The following is a 22600-nucleotide window of genomic DNA, read 5'->3' on the forward strand; positions in this document are numbered from 1 at the left end:
TGCCACATTTTTTACACATATTCTCTCAAATCCAGGCATAATATTGACACGCAGATCATAAATACACTCATAGCTCTGCTATGTGTAATTCAGCTTCAAAAAATTAAAGTGCCTCCAAATTTATTCTGTTCCTTGGAATGGAAAGCAAGTAAAGTGAGCAATGTCTTGGAGACCTTCTCCCCTTGTCACCTCTTGTGGATCTTTAAGCTTTGGAGCCAAGATTTCCAATGACTGGCATGTCATCCTGGTTCCTGCAACAAAACTTACATTGAAGCTAACAGGCCTCAATTACAAGGTTTTCAGTTCTGTAGGTTAGCTCATTTACATTTGCTTAGTAGCACCTGTGAATTTGTGTAGGTAGGTAGGTGCATTTACTGGCATTTTTGCAGATGCCCTCAGTGTAGAGGAAGGACTCGTTCCTTCTGTGGAGGACTGTGGGGAAACTAGTGCAGCGAGCTTGTACTTTCAAAAAAAAAAAAAAAAAAAAAGGATGGGCCATGGAACACAGTTAGGAGATTGGCAAAATGGACAAGAGTGAAAAATTAGCTGAATTATGTCATAGCACAACCAAAAATAATGGTGATAGTGCAGCCCAAAATAATGGTGCTGTGTTATTTGGAGAAAGAGGCTAATAATTCTGCAGGAAGAGCAACAGATGGCTATAACGGAAGGCAGGAATGCAAGGCAAGCAATATCCTGAAGGAGGGTGGTCTTGTTAGAATGCCTTGCTTTCCTGGGCAGTGCCGCAGAGTTCCTGTGTGATTCAGAAGATCTCCCCATCTGTGAAATAGCAATTTTAGTCCCTTGTGATCTGGATCTGGCATTGTGTTGGTCTCACACCCTAGCAGAGCAGCCAATAGGCATGGCTGTGCATCCATGAGTGGGGTCAAACCTCTGGATCTGAGCAACCTTCTCTGTTGCTGCTCTGGGAGGGGGATGTTTGGTGGTCTGTGCCTCAGTCCCATGTGCGTCACACTTGCTGTCATTTGCATTGGGTAGGAAACCAGTTTTGCTGCTGCAAGTGAGATGATCAGCAGCTGCTTCCCATAGCACACATCTGGCCCAAATATGAGGTCTCATGGAGGCCTGCTCTACATTAGTCTTCATGTGCCACCTCCTAGACCAGGATCTCTAGGATGCATTCAAGCCTTAGAGTTGTCCTCTGAAGTCTTTTTCCCCCTCTGAACGTAGAGAGCACTTTAAGAACTCTTTACGTAGATGTAGCAGTTTAATCTGATGGTTGGACTAGATGATCTTAAAGGTCTTTTCCAACCTTAGTGATTCTCTGATCCCTACGATATATGTCTGCATGAAAATCACATTGGGGATTTCTGCATGGTTATGTTGTTGTTGTTTCAAGCTGGGTATCACAGGTGATTATAGCAACAAAGGTGAAATGATCCTTGTGCAACCTGGAAGGGACAGCTTTGTGTTGATCGATAGAGCCAGAATGGTGCCGCTGGGTCTGGGATTTCTGTCTGTCTTCGTGCTGCTGTTTCCCAGCTTTGTTTGGTTGAAACTGCTGTAGATAAGGTTACCTGGCGTGCTGCGCCAATGAGCCCTACAAATGGACACGGTCCTGGAAGGCCGCCTTCACTTTTCTCCCTAGCAAGTAATCAGATGTCAGTGCAAGCCAGGGACTTGGCCCTTCCCACAGTTCCAGGAGTTGGGTTTCATCCCATAGTGCCAGCCATACCCATAGCCACGCTATGTGATCCAGCAGTGCCTCCAGACTCAGGTGCAGTATCTGCCTTACTGGGAAGGCTTTGCCCCAGGTGTTTGGCACAAAAATTGGCTGCTGTCAGCCAGGCAGCTCACTCTCATCTTGGCATGCAGTTTCTGTCCATTCTGTTCAACAGCATGTGGCTCTGGACTTCAGAAATGCAGGAGTGAAGCAGTTGTAAGTTACAAAGAAAATTCACTTTTTTAGGGTGGTGCTTTGAGGTTTGTAGTCCAGGCATAGGTTTGTGTCCTGACTTTCTGATCGGGACTCTGGTTGGAACAGCCTGCCTCAAAGGCTGTGGCTGAGCTGATGTTTTAGGGGTGCTTTCTGCTACGACCACACTGGTGGGAGGTGCATGCAGGAGATGTACTGCAGTGACTCTGTCCCACCCCAGGGCTGCAGCCTCCATCGCTCCTCAGTTGGCCTTTCAGGTGTGTTTGTCTCTGTTGTGCAGCACACTGATACTGCAGGAGATAAAAATGCAGATTAGGGTGCAAGCAAATTCCACCCGACAAGGTGGGTGAATGTGATTAGTATCTGCTGACTGGCTTCCCCACTTCGCTTGCTAAATTATAGCTTTATTCATAACAAATATAATGTTCTTTTCAATGCATTTCATCAAGCAGATCCTCAGCTCTGATTTCTCATTCCTCAGTTTGCCCTTCTATAGAATATTGCAGGAGGTTTTCTCCAGATTGCTCTGAGCCCCTTCTCATTTGCCCCCCTCCTCCTGCAGCTGGAAATGGGCCACATCTGAGGGCCTTTAAAGATAGGTGTGGCTGTTGGAGAAGTGAAAAGGGGAAATAAAGAGTGAGCTGCATCCTGTTTACACCAAACATCCCTGTGGACATTGAACACAGCACCCAGATCTGGTCTGCAGGGCAGGAGGGCATAGTCACAGCCTCCTGCTCTCAGCACATGCCACCAAGGGGCTCAAAAGCTGCACAGGTTTCATAGAATCATAGTATCATTAAGATTGGGAAGACCACCAAGATCATCCAGTCCAATCCCAACCCATTCCCACCATTCCCATTGAGCCATGTCCCTAAGGGTCACATCTCCACGTTTTTTGAACGTCTCCAGGGACAGTGATTCCTGCTTTCCTCTCCTGCCCTGGGGGTGTTACACTCCAATTGCTTAACCTAATTTTTCAACTTCTCAGCCTCATTTAACCTACTGTAGTGAGAGGCAGCCAACGCATCGCCAGCATTTGAGTTTCTCACCCTTCAAGCCAGCTGCAGAGAGCCTAGAGAGCAGATGTGGAATCGCACTGAGTCAGCCTGTCTACCTTCAGATAGGCAACCCAAGAACTTCGCCATGGGTATCCCAAGGTCCTTGTTGTGTAGGGGAATCAGCACAGAAGCAGTTGCCCTTTGGAAGGTGAGGGCTTTGTCTCCTGTGCAGACGGAGGACATCTGTGAGCATCTCACTTCCAAAAGGTGGTCTGGGGGACCTGAGTGGCCCAAGCTTATGCATCTATTTAATGATTACCTGGGAGAAACCATCAGCTGCACCTATTTGCAGTTAGGCAAAGAGCATCTTCTGATAGCAGAGGATATGGGGCAGGCTGGGAGCAGCCCAGGGAAGGTAAGGTTGGATGGTGCTGGAGAAGCAGAAAGCAGAGAGGGTGAATCACACTCTGCACCCCAACAGCGTGTAGCTGGCTGTGGGCAGGAGGAGATTTCTCATGGGAAATAATGAAATGAAGATGGAAGGTAGGGAGTAGAAGGAGTGCAGTGCCTTGCTCTGCAGAAATCCCCTTTGCTTGTGATATGTTTGAAGCAGTTTTGTCTGTTCACCAGAGGGTCTCCAGTGAGAGGTCTGAGAGCCCATCAGGGATGTAGTGCCTTTTGTCCTCCAGAGCTGTGATCCCAGGGCCTGTGTGGACAAAATCTCCCTCTTATTGAGTGCCTAGGAGGAGTGTGGGATGTCATTCATTTTTCTTCCAGAGAACGATTAATTTCATAATCACGTAACATTTAAAATAACTGCATAATAGCCAGAAGTTGACCTAAGCTCCATCTTTTCTTGGAGTTGGGAACGCAATGGCATGGAGGACTTCCAGATGTAGTACTTGTGTTTGGGAAAAGCTGCCAGAGGATTAGGCAAGGAGAATACCTGCAGTCCCTGGTTAGAATATGAAGTCACATCTGATGCTCAGATTTCCAGGCATAGACAGGAGGAACTTTCCTGTAAGGATTTTTTTTTTTTCGTAAAGCACACAAAACAAAAACTGAAGGTGGGACAAAGGGGTAGGTGTTTATTACCCTGAGGACCGAGAAATCATAAGACATCTGTTCTGTTTACTGAGCTTAATAGGCATTGTTGTACAAACCCCACCTCCAGCCATGCAGCTTCTGGAGGGACAAGTTTGTACCAAGTGATTCTGGAAAGATGAGAGAGATTCCTGGAGGAGAGATTTACATTGCCTATCATCTTATCACCAGCCTGTCCCTCTTGCTTTTTTATTTCTCTCTGCAGCAAGAGGGATGATTAAAGAGCTAGGGATTTAATTACAGCCAGATTCGCCTGGGGGGAAAACCCACTCGGTGAAAGGACCTTGCAACAACAAACAGAAAGTTCTCCAGTTTCCTTGCTTTGAAGGATTTAGATGTGTGCAGGGGGGTGGAGGTGGGGAGAAGGCAGGCGATTAGGCTGCAGTTTGCAAAACACACGCTGCCTCTGCCCTGTGAGGCCAAGTGCTGGCTCAGCAGTTCGGCCCTCCCCATCTACTCTCCTTGCAGCCCAAACACCTTCTGTTCTTGTAAGGCGTGAATGCCTTCTCATGTTCTTTCTGGTGTTGCAGTCTCCATAAAATAACTTCCTCCTTCTTCCACCCAGACCAGCACATGGTTTTGTAACCCTTTCAGCCCAGCAGGACCGGTCCCCACTGTTTGGTGCCCACTCAGGTCTTCCCCAACCTGTACCCAGCTGTGGTTCTGCCATCCAGCACCACTTTGGCCCTGGGAACTTCTAGGCTGGAAATAGAGGTCTTGTTGCTGGGCTCTGCCCTCTGCTTTTTTCAGTGAGTGCTTCTGAAAGAGTCTGTAGGAACAGTCTCCTGTCCCTTGACCAGAGGTGAAAGTGGAGGACCAGCCAGACATCTGCTGGGCTTGACGGGACAAGGGGAAATGGTTTCAAACTAAAAGAGGAAAGATTTAGACTGGATGTAAGGAAGAAGTTTTTAACAATAAGGGCAGTGAGATACTGGCAACCACTGGTTGCCCAGAGAAATAGTGGATGTCCCATCCCTGGGGACATGCAAACTCAGGCTGGAGAGGGCTCTGAGCACCTGATCTAGTGTAGGTGTCCCTGTTAATTGCAGAGGAGTTTGACTAGGTAGTTTGTAGGGTCCCTCCCTATTCAAATGATTTTATGATTCTATGGACTTAAATTTTTTCTACATAAATACCTGGGGATGAATGCTGGTCCCATGCAGCAGGGAAACTGCTCTGCTGAAAGGTCTGTCAAAAACTAACACCTCAAACTTTCAAACAGCAAAAACCTCCTCCACTCTGTAAGGGACTGAGGAGAGTTGTTGCTGATATCAGCACGTTGGCTCTCCCAGGTGAAGAGGAGCTCTATTGGATGAGGTGATAGCAGAGGTAGTTTTCTACATGAGCATCTGACCTAGTCTAGTGGAAGGAATCACTAGGGCTAAGCCAGCAGAAGGACAAGGAGATTTGGCTGTTCTGCATTCATCAGGAGAACTTATTTGCCTTGACAGAAGGAGAAGGGGAAAAAATGTGTTGGTTTTTCCTGCGACATGTGTACACAGCCACGGGCAGTGCCTGTTATTTCACTTGCAAACAATTTCCTCTCCTTTTTGTTTATTGATGACAGAACACATTCCAGCCAGGTACACCATCTCTGCCCGGCACTTCAAAGGAGGTCAGGTTACAAAGCAAGCACCATCCCTGCGATTAACTGCAGCAGGGACAGCCTGTGGGAGCCCAAGTGGAGGCTGCAAGCAAGGAAAAAACCCAGAACTCTCACCAGCATCCCCACGTTTCTAGGTTTTTCTTCCTCTTCTTCTTTCTCTACAGGTTTAGGGAGCTTATTTGGTTGGACTAGGTGATCTTAGTGATCTTTTCCAACCCTGATTCCATGATTCTGTAATTCTATACATGGCTCAGGAAAGATCTCTGCTGGAGGTGATGGGTTTTCAGATCTCATTTCTGGCTGGAAACGTTTCCTGAGTGCCCAGCAACCAGAACTATATCCAGCATCTAAATTCAGATGCAGGTAAATAGAGTCCAAAGTGTGATGGGTCTTTGTGGCTTACGGATACATTGGCAGTATAACCACACTGGGAATGGGCAGCAAAAGCTGAGGGGGCCCAGTAAGCATTCGGGAGGCTGGGGTCCATATTGCCCAAGGATGGTTGTGTGGCCTGGAACAGAAAGCAAGTGACGTGGGCTGATGCATGCCGCTCCCATGGTGATCCGAATAGGCTTCCCTTGATGATATACTCCGTGACTCAAGGACGGGCAGGGCCCAGGCTGCGCCTCATGGTGAATCCCAGTTAAATGTACCGTTCAAGCCCAGGCAAATTGAGAAACCTTCCCTCTGGAGGTGCAGCAGAGCCAAGCCACGTTTGGGTGATGCCACCGCCAAGCGGAGTCACGCTGAGGGCGGGCTGTGCCCCATCCTGTGACTTGGCGTAGCCTGGGCAGGAGGGACCGAGAGGCTGCAAGATGTTAATGATGCTGCTTCTTTTGTGAGTTCTCAGCTTAATGAAGCGTGACTCAGCACCTCCTCCACCCACCTGAATCGAGTAGGAGCCACCAGGGCTGGCCTACTCTTCCTCCCACCTGGCCCATGTCCATGGCAGGGTATGCGTCCCGCATGAATCAGGTCACCCCATCCATGTCCCAACCTCACAATGTACAGTCCCCAAGCATACCAGGTGGGTGGCACAGCCTGGGAAAGCCATGTGGGACTTGTGCCACTGTCACACACATGAGCTGAGCTCCTCAGCCCTGCCCAAGGGTGGGACAGGGAACAGCAGGAAAAGCATGTTCTGGGAACCCAAATTTCTGCATGGCAGATGTGTCCCCGTGTCAAAATTTGCTTGTGTTCTGAGGGAAAACTAAGGGGTTCGTTGTAAGATTTTTCATTAAGTTGTAGCTTGTGGAAGAAATATTCAAATGGTACCTATTGCTCTTTAAGTCAACTTTATTATATTTTCACCCTGTTGCTATTTGCTTTTTACCATTTGTTCTTGTTTTAGTATTTATACTCTGTTTTCTTTTTTCTTCCAGACAGTTAGCCATAAATTAACATTTCTTTTTAATAGCTTCCTTCCTTATTTATTTTGCACCAGTTTCCCTTTGGTGGATTTTGGGTTCCTCCCTTAGGATTAACACAGTAAGGCTGAGTGTGGCATAGTAGTGGTCCAAGTCAAATCTGAGCACCAAGTTTTTCTTTAGGCTGCTCTCCAAAGCTATGTAAAAGACAAATACTCCTTGGGATTTACATTTTTACTCCTCCTTTCCACCCCCTCTCCCCTGGTTTTTGCTTAAAATCTGCAAAACCAGTTCCCCATCTCTTGTGCCTGCTTGCACTGCTGCGTCTGGATATTAGCATCTCTGTCATTCTTGTTTCCTGTATAAAATGATGAACTGCTCAATTTGTGTAGTTACAGTGTAAAATAATGGCAAGAGAAGGTCCAGGAGAGGAGGTGTTCTCCTCTGCATACAGTAGTGTGGTTCTGCTTTGGAAGATCTCACCAAGTGATTTCACAAGGAAAATCTCAAGTTAAAAAATTCAGTTTTATCAACAGGTGCCTTTAAGTAGTTTCAGTCAACACTGTTGATTGAGAAGTGACAAAAAGCTCATGCAAGCATCACTCAATAGAGAGATCATCATCTGACTTATCACTAAGATATAAAACGCTCAAAATCATGGTAAATGTCTTCAAGTCATTAAATGCAACAGTAAAGTCCCTTTTTCTCTTCCCAGGAAAGCAAGGAAACAATGCATTTTCTCTTTTTTATTTGCACTCTTAGCTTGTTTCCATCAATATAAGCAGGACTGACGCTGCCTATGTGCTTCTTCCTCAGGTTGTCCAAGGCCTAGTGATTGGAAAACTCACAAGCCATTTCACGGAGCAGACCCTGCTCAAGCTTAGCGTCTTCATCTTCGCCGGCGTGGGGCTGGGCATGGTAAGATTTGCTGAGGAGTCATCCAAGGGGCATTTCTCCATCATGGTTTGCAGGTGGGCAAAGAGCCTACTTGTCACTGGCAGTGCCACCATGGCTTTGCCAAGCTGTGCTTGGGGGGAGCCGGCTGAACTGGGCCTCTGCAAACACACAGCGTTCGACAACGATAAGGAGCTGTGTGAGTAATAGCTGCAGGGATTACAGAGCAATAATCCCGCACAGAAACCCATGCATCCGTCCTGAGTCACTGGATTTGCACAGAGGTCCTGCCTTCCGTCCTCGAGTGGCCCCACTTCCTGAACTGCCCAGAAAGTAAATGCAGATTATGGGGAGGAAAACCACTGCGGTTGTGCTATACCCTGAGACAGCTGAGGATGTTGTCTCATCTTTTTGGCTTTGTTTTACTAATTCCTCCAAGCTTAGAGCTTTTGGGGAAGTAGGTAGCAAGGAAATAGCTTAGCTCCTCTGTTTTGGTGTTACCCATCGCCGTTTGTGTTTGGATGGGTGAGAAGCAGCCTCAGAAGTCAACTGGGAAATCCCGTTGACAGGGGCAGCTCTACCAGCAACACTGCGGCAACCAACAATGCTGCCCAAGGGATGGGATGATCTGGGAAGAGTAATTCCCATTTTCCACCACAGAGCCAGTGGTGGAGGGACACATGAAGCCAATGTGGCTGTGTAGAAAAGGGAAAGCAGGGAAGGGAAGTTGTTGGTTTGAGAGTTGACAATTACACCATGCCTGGAGGACTGTGGACATCCTGACAGCACGGCCTGAGGACAGGGGTCAGCAATGACATCCCACGAGAGCTATTCATAGGCAGATGCAGCTGCTGGCCCCACTGAGCAAAGAGTCCTTATAAAGGATGTGACGGAAGTCCTTTGCTTTGTCCTAAGGCATGGTTATGCCCCATCCTCCCTCCCTCCTGCCCTCTAGTTCCCAGGCACTGGCTTTTGAGCCCAGCTGCTGAAACTGCAGGATCTGCCTTCCCTGCCTTGGCAATTCTCCCAGATCTGCACTGGTGGAAAAGGCTGATTTCTGCTCAGCTGAGGGTGGATGGCCAGTAGTACACTTCACCTGACCCAATCCTCCTAAGGCAGTGAGAAGATATTTCCCAAGACATTCAGCCCTGGGTCTGCTCTTTCTGGCTATTTCCTTCAATCTCCAGCCCGTGAGGACGCTCTTAGAAGGAGGGGGATCATCACTGCCTTTTTTTTTTTCCTACCACTGCTGTGTTGTCCTGCAATGACATTTGCCCTAACTAGGACTTACTCTCTCCCTGTCTGGATGTTTATGTACCAAATACCCGCTTCTCTGCCTTTGTTCTCCAGTTCCCTAAGCAGGAATTCCTAGTTCTTAAGCAAAACATAGGTAAAGTGCCCCTCCAAGGAGAGAAACCTTGCCATGTACGAGTCCAGAGGGGAACTAGAAATAAACCTCGCTATTTCCAAGTCATTAGTTAGCGATGGCTCTGGGCTGCTCCATCTTCTGTAGCCAAGAGGCACAGACCAGATTTTATGAGCAAGAACCCCAGAGAATGAAAGTTCTGGCTTGGCCAGTGACTGAGTTGTTCTCCAGCCACAATAACACACCTTGAGACGCGGGTGAGGGCAGAGACTTGCAAGGAAGCAGGAGTTTCCTTTTCATGCCCCAGAGAAATCTATTTATTTGACCAGCAGGGCTGAGAGCCGCTCCAGCTCCGCCGCTGAGGGATCCTCACCACTTTTGTTTTAAGTATTAAACAGCTGGAGGGATGTCTTCACTAAGAATATGTGCAATAACAAAATCATTACTCTCCCTAATTATGCTCGCTAATGTGCGCCTTATGGCCGGAAGACCTATTCCAGATTACTGAATTTGATGAATTTATTAGTAAGGAAGCAGAAGAACAGGATTAGAAATCCCAAAGGTATGGTATTACATAATGCTCCAGGTTCATTTATTTTGACAAGCTTAGTTTGGTTTTAATTACTTATGATAATGAACTGAAATGCCTTCTCTAGGCTGTTTTGTGTAAGTAATGGAGGCTTCCTGAAGTACACTGCATGCATCTGCTGCAGAACATCTCCTTAGGACTTGGACAAGAGACAGAGTCCTGGGGGAGGGCGTGGGGATGTCACTAATTCCCAGACACTAAAAATACCCACGGCAGTGCTGGAGAATATACTGCCAGATTACAGGGCAGGGGCTGCTCCTTGTGCTGCATCCTTAGAATGATTCCCAGCACACAAATGGTGGAAAAATATTGGAAAGGAAGGAAAAAAAGAAGGGAAAAGAAATAGGCAAAAATGAGAGAATGCAAAGGAAAAAAAAACAGGGAAAGCAAAGAAATCCAGGGAAAACCGTAGAAAACAAGGGAAGACCATGGTGAACAGGGAAAAGCAAGGGTAAACAGTTTGATACAAGGGAAAAGAGAGGAAAACAAGGAAAAACAGTGGAGAAAGAAGAGAAAATGGGAAAACAAGAGCAAACAGGTTAAAACAGTGGAAAATAGGAGAAAACGGTGGTAAACAGTGAAAATAAAGCTAACACAACAGAAAACAGGAGAAAACAGCAGAAAAGAAGGAAAAAATGGAAAAACAATGGAATGCAAAGAAAAATCAGGGAAAGCGAAGAAATACAAGAGAAAACAAGAAAAGATCATGTAATACAAAGGTAAAGAGTTAGATACAAGGGAAAAGGGGGGGGGGAAGCAAGGGAAAACAGTGGAAAAAAAGAAAGGAAAATGGGAAAATGAGCAAACAGTTGAAAATAGTGAAAAATAGGGGAAAATAGGGGAAAACAATGGAAAATAGGAAACGAAGAAAAGGAAAAACATGGATAAACAGGTGAAAACAATGGTGAAGAGTTGAAAACAAGGGAAAATAAGTGAAAACCAAAGAAAACAAGGGAAATGTGGTAAAAGGGTGGGGATCAAAGGAAAATGTGGGGAAAGCGCTAGAAGAAAAAGGATGGAAGACCTTGAGATGGCCAAAATGGCACCATCACAAATCAGTTGTGTCTCCCACAATTTGCCTAAAAGTCATAGATTCGGCTTAAGATAGTTTTCTGTATTGCTTCTTGCTGCAAAGCTGCTCTCTGTGCTCTCTAATGATCCATGTTCCACTGTGTCTTGTCACTTAGGCCCTGATGAAGACCATATGGCATTACTGCATCATCGTGGTGCCGCTGGTGTTTGCCTTTAACGTGCAGGGCACCATCACTGACAGCATTCTCACCAAGGCCGTGCCCTCCTCTGACACCGGTAAGGCTCATCACAATCATCAAACTTGTCTTTTTCCCTTCTTTGGGTCCACCAGGTAGTGGTATTTGAACAGTGCTGAGTAAGCGTCTTGCTCCCAGGCCACCAGGTACTGGGCACCTTCAGCACCATTTGGCCTGCACAAGGTGAGGTCCCCAACCCAATAGGCATTGCTCTTCGTGAGCAGTTCCCTCACAAAGCAGACACTGAGTCCAGTGCCATCATCCCTAACTCAGCACCAAGCCATCTGCTTTACCTCTCTCCCCTTTGGCCATGTTTCTGTGAACAGTCACTGCATTTCTCTGTACACTGGGGCACAAATCTTCACACATGCAGTATTTCTGCAGTCGACAAAGATACTTCCATGCTTCAGGATCGTACTGAGAATCAGATTTAGAGTCCATTAATGAAGTTTATAAAGCACTTTGGAGATGCTTCTGGATGAAGAGCTTTTCTAAATGTCACTCCAGAAGTTTATTTGTAGAATTGAAGATTGCCTCTGCTTGTCCTTCATGGCAGGGGAGTTGGGCTAGATGACTTTTAAAGGTCCCTTTCACCTCAAATGATTCTATGGTTTTGTTATGAATGCTGGGATCCCACAGCGTTAAGGGACAGCTCTTCCACCTGAGAGAAGCCCTGGGTCTGCATGGAGGCAAGGGATGGGGTGTGCCGGGAGCAAATCTGCTGCTTCATGGCTTGGAGCAGCACTCATCAGGGAGGGGGAATGTTGGAGGAAAGGCACCAAGGGGCTCTAGGGCATGAAGCAAGGCTGGAACTCATCCAGATTCTGCTCAAAGGGGCTTTGTGAGGAAAAATGGAGCATTGCTCGGCTGTTAAAGCCAGCCTAGAGGTGAAATTCAGTCAGAGAGGAAAATGGGCTTAGTTGCCTCACCCTGGTCCTCGCTTGCGTATGTTGTTACGACAGGATGGGATGGACGCAGATGGGCGGGATGGAGACAGCCCATGAGGTGGCAGGAGGACATTTTGGGACACTGGGAGGGTATGGGATCTATTGTGCCCATCCATCCCAGGCTGATGCTGTGCCACGTGCTCCTGGATCAAAACCAGGTATGATGAGGAGGGGCACAGCTGGCATGGAGGATGGCAGCATTGGAGGAAAGCCATCTTCATTGGTCCTTCCTGCCCCTTATCCTTACGACATGCTTCCTCCTCTCGGTGTTCCCCAAGGAGGAGGCTCTGTTCCCAAGCAGGACAGGAATGTCTGACACAGCAGAGCCGTGGCCCTGCAAGCTGCCTCCCTGCAGCAGCTGTGGCGTGGGTGTCCCTGGGGGCAATGCCGCCATGCAATGACGCTCCAGCACAGGGGTACTGCTCCAAAGGGACGGCAGTTAAAGCTCCTTCCTCTGCCAACCCAAAACTGGCTCTGCAGAGGACCCATTTAAGGCCACTCCTACAGAGGCTGATGAATTCCACAGAAGGAAACAGAGTGAAAATGATTTCATTCGTTTCCCTTTGATATTTTTTTTCCCTCCCCATCTTCAAAGGCAGGAAGGGAAAATGTTGCACGGCACACATGTGTGCTGCTCCACTGGGTGTGTGAGCTGGTGGGAGCACAGCCCCAAGCCAAGGCGGGCCCACAGCCACACAAGCACTCCTTGTCCCCCGAGAATGGGGGTCTTGTTACTGCTTTATGCATGGAGGCAGGGAGGAAGCAGAGCAGGGCAGCATCCTGGACCTATGTCTCGTGATTTGATTTGCACATCAGGCACAAAGCCTTAGGAGAAGAGCCTGCAGCGAGGCTCAGCCACCATCCCCACAGCCGGGAGGGGAGAGGAGGGGAGGGGAGGGGAGAGGAGAGGCTTTTTTACTGGTGTGATGACTTGTTACTGTTAAAGTTCTGAAGTTGACTGGGATCCATCACATGAGCGGCTTGGAAATGGAGCAAGGGCTGATTTACAGTGTCTCAAAGCTCCGGGGCATCCGACACGAGGGATCTAATTTAAACCCATTAAATAGAAATTATCTTTCTCAGCAATGTGTTACAGGCCTGCTGAGGAGAGCCCAGCCTTTCAAGAGGACGGATTTCAGCTCAAAAAAAAAAAAAGAAAAAAGTGCCTCCTCAACCATGAGAGCCAGTTTGGCAATTGCACATAGTAATTAGTTTAATTCAAATACCCAGAGGGGAAAAAAAATAATTGCAAAACCTGCCCAGAAAGTTTAGTGGTTGTGGGATTGTTCCCATTGGCAAAGGGTCAGGCTGAGGTCCCACCCATCGCTGTTCCCATGTGCAGGAGGAGCTGGGCAGCTCTTCAGGGAGACTTCCCTCTCTGTATGTCACACCTACACCCTCCGTTTGGGCTCACTGCACAAGTATTTTAAGCATTTTTGACAGAAGTGCAACAGTTGCAGGCACCAACCCATGTCTGCCTGTCCTCCCTCCAAGCTGGGATCATTTCTCCATGGTCACCATACAGGTAGCACACTGGGATCTATACCTTGCAAGCAGGACAGCTTTTCCCCTCTCCTGAATGCCATAGGTGGTGATTCAGTCATGTACTGGTGAAAAATTGATGCCAATAGCTCAGAATTGGTAGTAAGAATAATGATTGAGAACACCATTTCCAAGCAGGACCTAAGTTCCTTGCCCATACTTAGTGTGGGCTAATGGAGTTCTGGCCTGCATGGTGAGAAGCCTAAAGTCGTGGCTGCATCCCGTGTGACATCCTGGTGGAAAAACCTGCCCTTGCCCCAGTGGAGGTACTTCCTCCTGTTCACCATGTAAATGCATGCTCTACTGGAAGGAGAACCGGCCAAGCCAGGTGAAAGGCTCCCATTGCCATCCAAATGGAAACATCCACTCCATTTGCAAGGCTGTGTGATCTCACAGGGGCTCAGAATCTTCTTCTGCTTTTAGTTAGCTATTCTTACAGATGTAGTTAGACCTTTCTAGCTCCTGATGCACTCCTAAGTGTCTGTTTTTCTGCTCCATGAGAGAGAATACATAGCAATAGCTGGGACCCTTAGCTGCCCACAGCTGCTAATTATGATATTGAAAATAATTGTATGCTTTTCTTTGGAAGGCTTCAGAGTGTCCCTGGAAGCTGCCCCCATCCCACTCCACCTCACCCCATCCCATCCCAATGGGTTCAGGAGCACCTGCCAGTGCCAAAGGCTCCCATTAATGGTTTGAGGCTGCTTCCTACCGCAGCAGAGGGAGGCTACTAACCCTCATCCTGACATCTCTGCTGTCTCTCCTAGGGACCATGCTGGGGATCTGCGCCTCTGTCCATCCCCTGACGAGAACGGTGGGCCCAACCCTCGGTGTCATTCTGTACGAGCAATATGGAGTCTCCTCCTTTGGCTACTTGCAGCTCATTGTCAATCTCGGTTTGTTTGTTTATCTCTTAAAGAGCAAAAACCCACTGAGAGAGACAAAAAGCCACTAATTCTCCAAAGTTGCCACTTCTGTTTTTCCACCGAAATAAAGAAAGGAACGTTGTTGTATGTTCTCGGGCATTCTTGTGCTGGAGGCACAACCTCACACTGAGCCCCTTCTGCTCTCACTGCAGGCTGCTCATAACTAAATACCTTGCAGCTGCCTCCAGTCTCATTCAAGAACTAACTGATAGTGGCAGCAGGAAAGTTACCCAAAGGGAATTACCAAGCTTGAAGAATTTGCAGAGAGCACTTTGCAACCCTGCCTGTCAGTAGAGCTCAGCACTGCTGGATGCTCTTGAGCATACAGGTCAGTTAGTAGGCATTGAGCCTCACAAGACAAAACTTCAACAGGTTGTATTCCCCTTTCCAAAAGAGCACAGCTTCTTGGACTGCAGGAAAAGAGCACCTCATTCATTCCTAGGCACTTTATCTAGAGCTGGGGCCAGGCACCAGCAGGCAGAACATGGTATGGTTACAGGGAGATTTTGTGCCTCCTTTAACTGCCATTACTCAACTATACAGAAAATATCCCAAAAAAGCCCTGATTGGGCAAACAGAAGGCTCCTGCATTCCCTCCCTGGCCCTCAGTGCGTTTTTCCTCCATGCTCTCCCCCTGCAGATGGATTATCAGGGGCTTCTTCACCCCACAGCCACATCCAGGCCACTGCTGCCTTACAGCCCCCACACCACAAACAGCACCCACAAAAATCACCACACCACCACGTGTAGTAATAAAAAGTGAACATTTCAAGTAATTTATTTGGAATGGACATATTAATGCAAAAGCAATATTAAGACCAATAACTGCTGAAAGACATTCATCAAAATAAATACAAATATAGATACTACAAATAATTTAAATTGTGTCAAACACCACCAGTCAGTGTTGAATCTTCCTTGCGTCTCATAAATAGAAGAGAACCGTTCGCGAAGCCGCGCCACCCAAAGCACGTGGGCGCTTCGCTGGAAGTCCCGTATGAAAGTCTTTGGTTTTTTCTTTTTCAAAATGCATCTCAGGCAAAGCTCAGGGCTCTTTGCTCAGCAGCCTCCACAGGCCTGGAGAAAACCAAGCTGCTCCCAGCTATCTTCCGCGCTTTCCTTCATTGGTACCCTGTCCCTTTTCAGTCCAAGACACTTGCTCTGGTTTACCATCCAGCAGTATGCTCTGAAGGCAGCAAGAGGAAGCAGGTTAGTTAAATGAAAGGGCAGGGGAAGAATTAAAATAAAGGGCTCTGAAGGGACAGGAAGCACTCAGCACTCATCGCGGCATCTGCGGCGTCTCTACAGGGCGTTCGGCAAGGAAAGCGCTGCTGAGTGCCATTTCCTACCCCGATAACTCCCCGCCACAGACACGTGTCTGCCTACCGCTCAGCATTCCAAGCACTGTGCCCATCTCCCACCCGGAATTCCCAGCACGGGGTTCGGGAAGGGTGAGTGAGCCCCAGGAGCTGGGCACAAGAGCTGCAGGCACAGCACACGCTGCGCTCAGGGTGCCGCACCCGGCTCTGCGCTGGGAAACACGAGGAGCGGCCGTGGGAGCCCCACTGCCTCGCTGTGGCACCCAAAGCACGGTGTGCAGGGGATACATAGGTAAGGATTGTTGTGCAGGGGTTAGAGGTATCTCTGTGGGTTTGTTAGAGGGGGGAGGAATGGGGGTGTGAGCTCACCTGGGGGCTCAGGGCGCCCGGGCCAGTCGCCGCTCCTGGGTGCCCGCTGCCTGCTCCATCTCTTGACGGCTCTTGAAGTCCTGGATGGCCCTCTTGTTCTGGAAGTCGATGAGAGCCATGGTGATGGAGGCGTTCCAGCAGCTCTGGTCCGGGCACCGAAAGTCAATCTCCTTGCGGTCTTTGGTGACAATGGTGAAGTAGATGTATTTGCCCGTGCGCTCCACGCAGTCCACCTTGAGGATGGAGCCGAAGCCCAGCTCCTTGCCCTTGGCCCGCTTGTGCCCGTCGGGGAAAAGGCTGAGGCTGTCCTTGGTGAGCACTACCAGCTTCTTCTTCCACAGCTGGAAAAGGCTGTCGCTCCGCTTCTCTAGCTCGCCCTCGCGGATCACCTCGGCTTGCATCTTCATCCTCCCTCCCTCGTTCCTTCCCTCGCCCCTTCCTTCCGTCCTTCCCTCGCTCCCTCCCGGCTCCAGCTCCCCGGGCTGCGTTGCTCCCACTGCGTCTCGAACGGCAATGACTGAGCCCGGCCTCGCCGGGACCAATTTATTGCAATGATTCAGCGCCGGGCGCCTTCCGGTGCCTCCCCCGGGAGTGCGCCCGCCGCCCCCTCGCCGCTCCGCCTCTCGCCCGCCTCCGGCCGCGGTGTGCTCCGCTCCGCCCCGCCGGGTTGGGACCCACTGAGAGCGGAGCCCGATCTGTAATGCTGCGTGGGACGCCAGCCTCGCCGTACCCTCGTGTCTATGTGTTTCCGTGGTGGGGATGGGGTGGCTATGATGGACCCCACCTTGCAGCTCTTCTCCTCTCCAAAGCACGCCCAGTCCCAGTGCCATCTCCCCCCCTCCCCAGAAGCCCCCAGACGCCTGGTTTGGACCCCAGCCTCTAATGTGGGTCCTGGCCAAGCGCGTTCACTTCAGCTCCACATCCATTCAGCATCACCACGAAGCCTTCCCTCACCTTCTCCTTGGGGTATCCCACCTACACAGCTCTGCAGCAGCACTGCCCACCCTTATCGTTCTCACTGTCCCCTACAGTCAGTCTGTTTACCCCATTTTCTTCCTCTTGACCCACTCCCTCTTCCCAGTCTCAGTTCCATCATTTCGTAGGGTCTGACCATTGCACACCGCCAAAGGGCTATTGGAGAAAGCCACAGCATCAAGAGGTGGCACCCAGCAGCACTGGCATCCCTTCCTCTGTGCCACACTGATTTTGCCACTCTTTACAACTTCCTGATCCAGCGTGATAGCCAGCAGCAGCAATTTATCTAACTTCAGCAACATTTAGCTTTTTCTTGCCAAAGGAATGGTCCAGATTGACACTGTCTGGACAAATACTCTGGCCACTGAAATGTCAAAATTCATGCCCAAGAGATTCCATAAGAATAAGGGATCTGAAGCAGGTAGGACCAGAGACAGAGCCTAAGCTGAGTTTTCATTATTATTACTGTTATTATTATTATATCATTCTAAAAAGGGCTCCAAAATGCAGCGGGGAAGGGTCTTTGTGCACAGGAAATGGGACACCACTTCAAACAGAGCAATCTGGCAGGAAAAAAGGAGAGCTACAAGAAACAGCTGCAGGAAGGCCCCCGGTCTGGAAAGCTACAGGACGCAGCATGTCTGTGCACACCTTGCTTCAAACGGTCCGGTGCAAAGCAAAATCTGCTTTTCAGTGAGGCTCACACCTGCAGGTGGGGGTCAGCAGCCCCCTTTGGGGTTCGTCTTCCTGCTTTGGCTTTCATCAGGGTGATCTGCACCGAGCCATGGGAAGCACAGAACCTTTGTTGCCACAGCCATCAGCTTGTCTTAGCATGGGGGAAAAAAAGAACACTCAAAAACTGTAGATAAAAAAAATGGGTTCTTGCAGCACCAGTCCTGGTTTTCACTGTATGTCCATTATAAGAATTCTCCTTCCTTCTACATACACTGGGCTTGCTACACAGATAACCACAGAAAAGAAAAGCCCAGTGCGTTAACATACCATAATTTGCTGTCATTTGCATTGTGGCCGTGCAAAAGTTGCACAGGAATGGTCTTAAAGCAAAGCAATGGTGACATCAACTGCCCTCAAACCAGGCAGCTCAGCTTAGGAAAAGAAGAAAAGTGTCTTCATTGCCTTTAAAATAATATGAGTTAATGAATTGGGTGAGGAATTGACCAGGAGTTAACAGCTCTTGGCACCGGAATCTAGGAGAAGTGTGATGTTCCCAAGCACAGTTTGACTACACGTGGGTGTCCCTTACTAGAATAAAGCAGAACTGAAGCAGCATCCACATCCATCTCCCACCTGCAGAGCCCAGCAGGGTGCCTGCCACCTCCCTTTACAGTTTCCCTCTCCCAGCCCACGAGAGGCCCTGTTGCTATGTGTGGTGGTGCAGTGCATGCTCCACAACTGGGCTTTTGCTCATCATTTCAGGTTTTTGGGTTTGTGTATCCTCCCGATAGCAGAAGCGGGTTGCCTTAGTTACATGGGTCATGGTGACAGCACAGCAGCTACATGGGTGGGTCTGTGAAGAACACTGCAATCAGGGCCAAGAAAAATGAAAAATGTGTTTTTTTGAATGAGGAGATGGTGATTTATCTCTGCAGCTGCTCACGCACCCTGCAATGGTGTCTCCAGCGGATGGTAGTGATGCATTCAGCCCAGCCCAGCCCAGCATTTCCCCCTGGAGATGCGGGGCTTCCACCAGACACATCACCCCTTGCTCACACCCTGCATGCTATCAGCCTTTCCACTGCTGTAATGTTATTTTTCCCGTTGCTATTTAGCTGCTGTGATCCTAGCAATGTGTGCAGCCCCTGTGATGGGTCTGTGCTGGGCAAGGACCACAGATTCAGCCAGCATTACCCCTCTGCAGCAGGAAGTGAAGAATTGAGGCCATATGACTTTTTTTTTTTTTTTTTTTTTTTATCATAATGATTTCCTTTCCTTTAAACCTGACATCTGTAGGAGAAGAAAAGCTTGCTTACAGGCTTGAGGTTGTAATCCTGCCAGCTGAAGTCGATTAGTAATGGGGAAACATACGCTCTCGCCTCATAAACTGCTGCCTTCCGAGTTTCATTGTTTGTGTCAGAGGGAGGCTGTCCCCACAGGCACCCATGGCAATAGATTAGTGAGCACCAGGTCCCTTGAAATCCTGGATTAAAAAGAGCAACACACAGAATAGCTGCAAACTGGCAGTGTGGAACTGGAGAAACAGAAGTGAGGAACAGCATCTTGTCATGCTTTTCACATATATTTTCCCTTTTTTTTTTTTTCTTTTCATTTTTTTCACATTTTCATATTCCTTCATACATATATGTACGTGTATATAATGTCATGTGAGTATTCCTCAAGTACACTATGAAATTTAGGGTTATGGTTTATTATCATCCTTCACCCTCACAAACTTGCTGGCCCAAAGGTGCCATCAGCTCTCAGCCTGTGACCCGGGCACAGCATCTCAGGTCTCAGGGCAGAGCTGGGCGAGGCAGGGGCAGATGCTTTTGTCCTGGGGCACCTCACTTGGGAAGGTCTCAACAAGACAGATGGAGGCCACCAAGGCTGTTTGTTTAATGATTACATAAAATGAAATGCAGCAGGGCTGGAGCTTTTCAGCTGGTTCGGGGCTAACTTAAACAAGGGCAGCAGCGGAAGCATCTTTCCTCAATCTGCGAGAGTTCTTCATGCCGTACGCAAGCCATGTATTAATCAGCAATATCACGTAGCCCCAGTTGCTCAATTTACTAATATTTATCTGACTAAGACTCCTTTTTCCAAAGCAGCTTGAACATGTTTCATCCCACTGACTCAGTGTGTTGCCGCTGTGTGCTGTAAACTGCTGCACACAGTCATGAAAGCATTGCGAGGGGCCAGGGGCAGAAGGAGTCATCTCCAGGAAGCCCATCCTTCACCAGGCTCCCAGTGCTGCAGCCATACAAGGGCAGGAGCACTGAACCCACACGGGCATGTTGGGTCAATACAGCAGTTACAGATGTGTGACCATGTTTGCTTCTGCCCAGAAGTTGTCTCACCGTCCGTGACACACTGGGTTACTAGAGATAGGATGAGGGGTCATGGCCTCAAGTTGCATCAGGGGAGATTCAGGTTGGATATTAAGGAAAGTTTCATCTCAAAAAGAGTGGTGAGGCACTGGCACACCTCCAGAGGTGGAGTCACTGTCCCTGGAGCTGTTCAAGAACCGTGGCACTGAGGGCCGTGGCTCAGTGGGCATGATTGGGATGGGCTGGGGGGTTGGTTGGACTTGGTGTTCTTAGTGGTCTTTTCCAACCTTAATGACTGCATGATTCTGTGACCCTGATGGAACACATTCTGCACGCCTGGACATCATGCTGGTGTTTAGTCTGAGTACAAAAGCAACAAATGATAAAAAAGAGGCTCACGTTTCTTGGTCTCTTGAGCACTGATCATATTGCATGGATCCCACTACACAGTGCTCGTATCCATGGGTCTTATCCCATGTGGGACCTGAATACTTTCAGATATTAACCTGTGCCAGTAGGTTAGCACACAGCCCTGGCTGCCGTGGGACGGGCTGTGAGCCAGTGCTTCTCTTTCAATGAGAGCCAAAATGGTTGAGGATGAGGGAGCACTGGTGGCTTGCCCTGAGATACACCATGTTTACTGGAGTGCTCTGGACATTTGGTCACTCAGTGAGCCCAGGAGATGCTTTGGGCTACATCTCATGATTTTAACAACACGGGACATTCCCAAACCCCACCCTGGTAGCGTAAATATTTGGGCAATCTTTATTTTGCAGCAACAGTAATAAATGTCGGAGACCTCAGCATTGATCGATGTTGATGTGCTCTCTGCACATGAAGTCTGTGGTGGTCCCACATGGTGCCAGTAGGCTGCAGCTTCCCATCATGCTGCCAGCTCACCTTTTTTTACCCTGCTGTGCTGCAGTGATAATATTTACTGGAGACCATGAGGAGCCAGGCCTCGCAGCAATACAGTGAATTGTAGGTCACTGCTCCAGGCACCCTGCCCCTTTACTGCAGCCAGTAAGGTGGCTTTGAGTCATCTTTGCCTTTTTTTATCTGTTTGTAGAGATGCTTCTCGTGGGAAATCCTATGGGTGGCATCGGCCAACAGCTGTGAGTGTCACTGGCTCTCTCAAGGCTATCCTCTGGCCATAATTTGTAAGGAGAGGAGTTAGGCTAACTGAGCTGCACATCAGTGCTTCCGTATGTGTGAGCGCATTAAGCTGGGAGGAAAAGGACATCCTGTCAGAGATGACACAATTTGTAGTGTATTGCAAGTTTATTCTCTGGTGTAGAGATAACTGCAAACATGCCGAGCTCAATCACAGAATCACAGAATGGCCAGGGTTGGAAGGGACCTCAAGAATCATGAATCTCCAACCCCCCTGCCACATGCAGGGCCACCAACCTCCCCATTTAATACTAGACGAGGCTGCCCAGGCCCCCATCCAATCTGGCCTCGAACACCTCTAGGGATGGGGTAACGGCCAAGCAAAGGTGCTGACACAACCCTGAGTGTGTCCCGTTTCCTCGTAGGTCCCTGCAGTGCCACCCACAGCCCCCACCAACACGCTGAGGTCATATGGACACGATAAACATGGCTGCAGACCTCACAGCGGAGATGAGAAAGGGTGGTACGTGCTCCTGGGGCCGTTCAGCACGGCCAACGTCAACGGCTGTGTGCGAGTGAGACGTCCTCACCGCCACCACACGTCACATCCTAGTGCAGTGTGTGCCCCAAGTCCCCTCCCAGCTGTCCCACTCAGGGACTGAGCTTCTGTGCTCAGTGCATCATCCCGGCTGTGCTTTTCGCTTTGCTCCGTTTTTGGCTTTTTTCTTTTTTTTTTAATCAGCAGTGAGTAAACTTTACGGGGAAAAAATGAGATCAGTTGCCAGATCGCCTAACCAAAACATCAGCAAACGCGAGGCGGGGGGAGGATGGTGAGGTGCTGTTACTGCCAAGATTTGGATTATTTCCCATCTCCAGCCAGGCTGAGGATTGATCCCAAACCAAATTCTCAAGCACATTGCTGCCAGCTATCTCTCTTTCTCATATATATATTTACATATGCTCTCCATGCATCAGCTTTAGTAGCTTCATGAAAATCATAGAATCACAGAATGGCTTGGGTTGGTAGGGGCCTTAAAGCCCACCCAATTCCAACCCCCTGCCATGGGCAGGGCTGTCCCCCACCAGATCAGGCTGCACCATCCAACCTGGCCTTCAGCACCTCCAAGGCAGGGGCACCAACAGCTTCTCTGAGCAACTTGAACCATGGGAGAAAAAGAAAAAGGAATATCAGTGATATGTACTTTCCCTGACTTTGTTTGACTTTCCCAAAGCTCACCTGCCCCAGCTGCGTAGCCTGCTGGCTTCCCACCGCCCCAGCTAATAGCTTCTGATGGAGCTACCTTGTGAAAGCTGG

At 48.9% G+C, this 22600-nt stretch overlaps 2 protein-coding genes across 4 annotated transcripts in view; one reads left to right on the forward strand and one right to left on the reverse strand.

The window, feature by feature from the left end:
• Positions 1-14591, forward strand: part of SLC22A18 (solute carrier family 22 member 18) — a 48430-nt gene extending 33839 nt beyond the window's left edge. For all 3 annotated transcript variants that reach the window (XM_042884622.1, XM_042884625.1, XM_042884623.1), the window contains 3 exons: positions 7789-7890; positions 11009-11129; positions 14346-14591. In XM_042884622.1, coding sequence (XP_042740556.1) covers positions 7789-7890; positions 11009-11129; positions 14346-14533 — 411 coding nt within the window. In that variant the 3' untranslated portion in view covers positions 14534-14591. The remainder of the gene's footprint in view (positions 1-7788; positions 7891-11008; positions 11130-14345) is intronic.
• Positions 14592-15251: 660 nt separating this feature from the next.
• On the reverse strand, positions 15252-16697 carry PHLDA2 (pleckstrin homology like domain family A member 2). The gene is made up of 2 exons (XM_042884626.1): positions 16193-16697; positions 15252-15690 (listed from the first exon to the last, which is right to left on the reverse strand). Exon 1 carries the CDS (start codon positions 16597-16599, stop codon positions 16201-16203), a length of 399 nt encoding a protein of 132 aa, XP_042740560.1. The 5' UTR covers positions 16600-16697; the 3' UTR covers positions 15252-15690; positions 16193-16200.
• Between the last annotated feature and the right edge of the window lie 5903 nt (positions 16698-22600).

Source organism: Lagopus leucura, unplaced genomic scaffold (assembly GCF_019238085.1).
Source record: "Lagopus leucura isolate 7727_CA_CO unplaced genomic scaffold, USGS_WTPT01 Super-Scaffold_100044, whole genome shotgun sequence".
NCBI classification, from domain to species: Eukaryota; Metazoa; Chordata; class Aves; order Galliformes; family Phasianidae; genus Lagopus; species Lagopus leucura.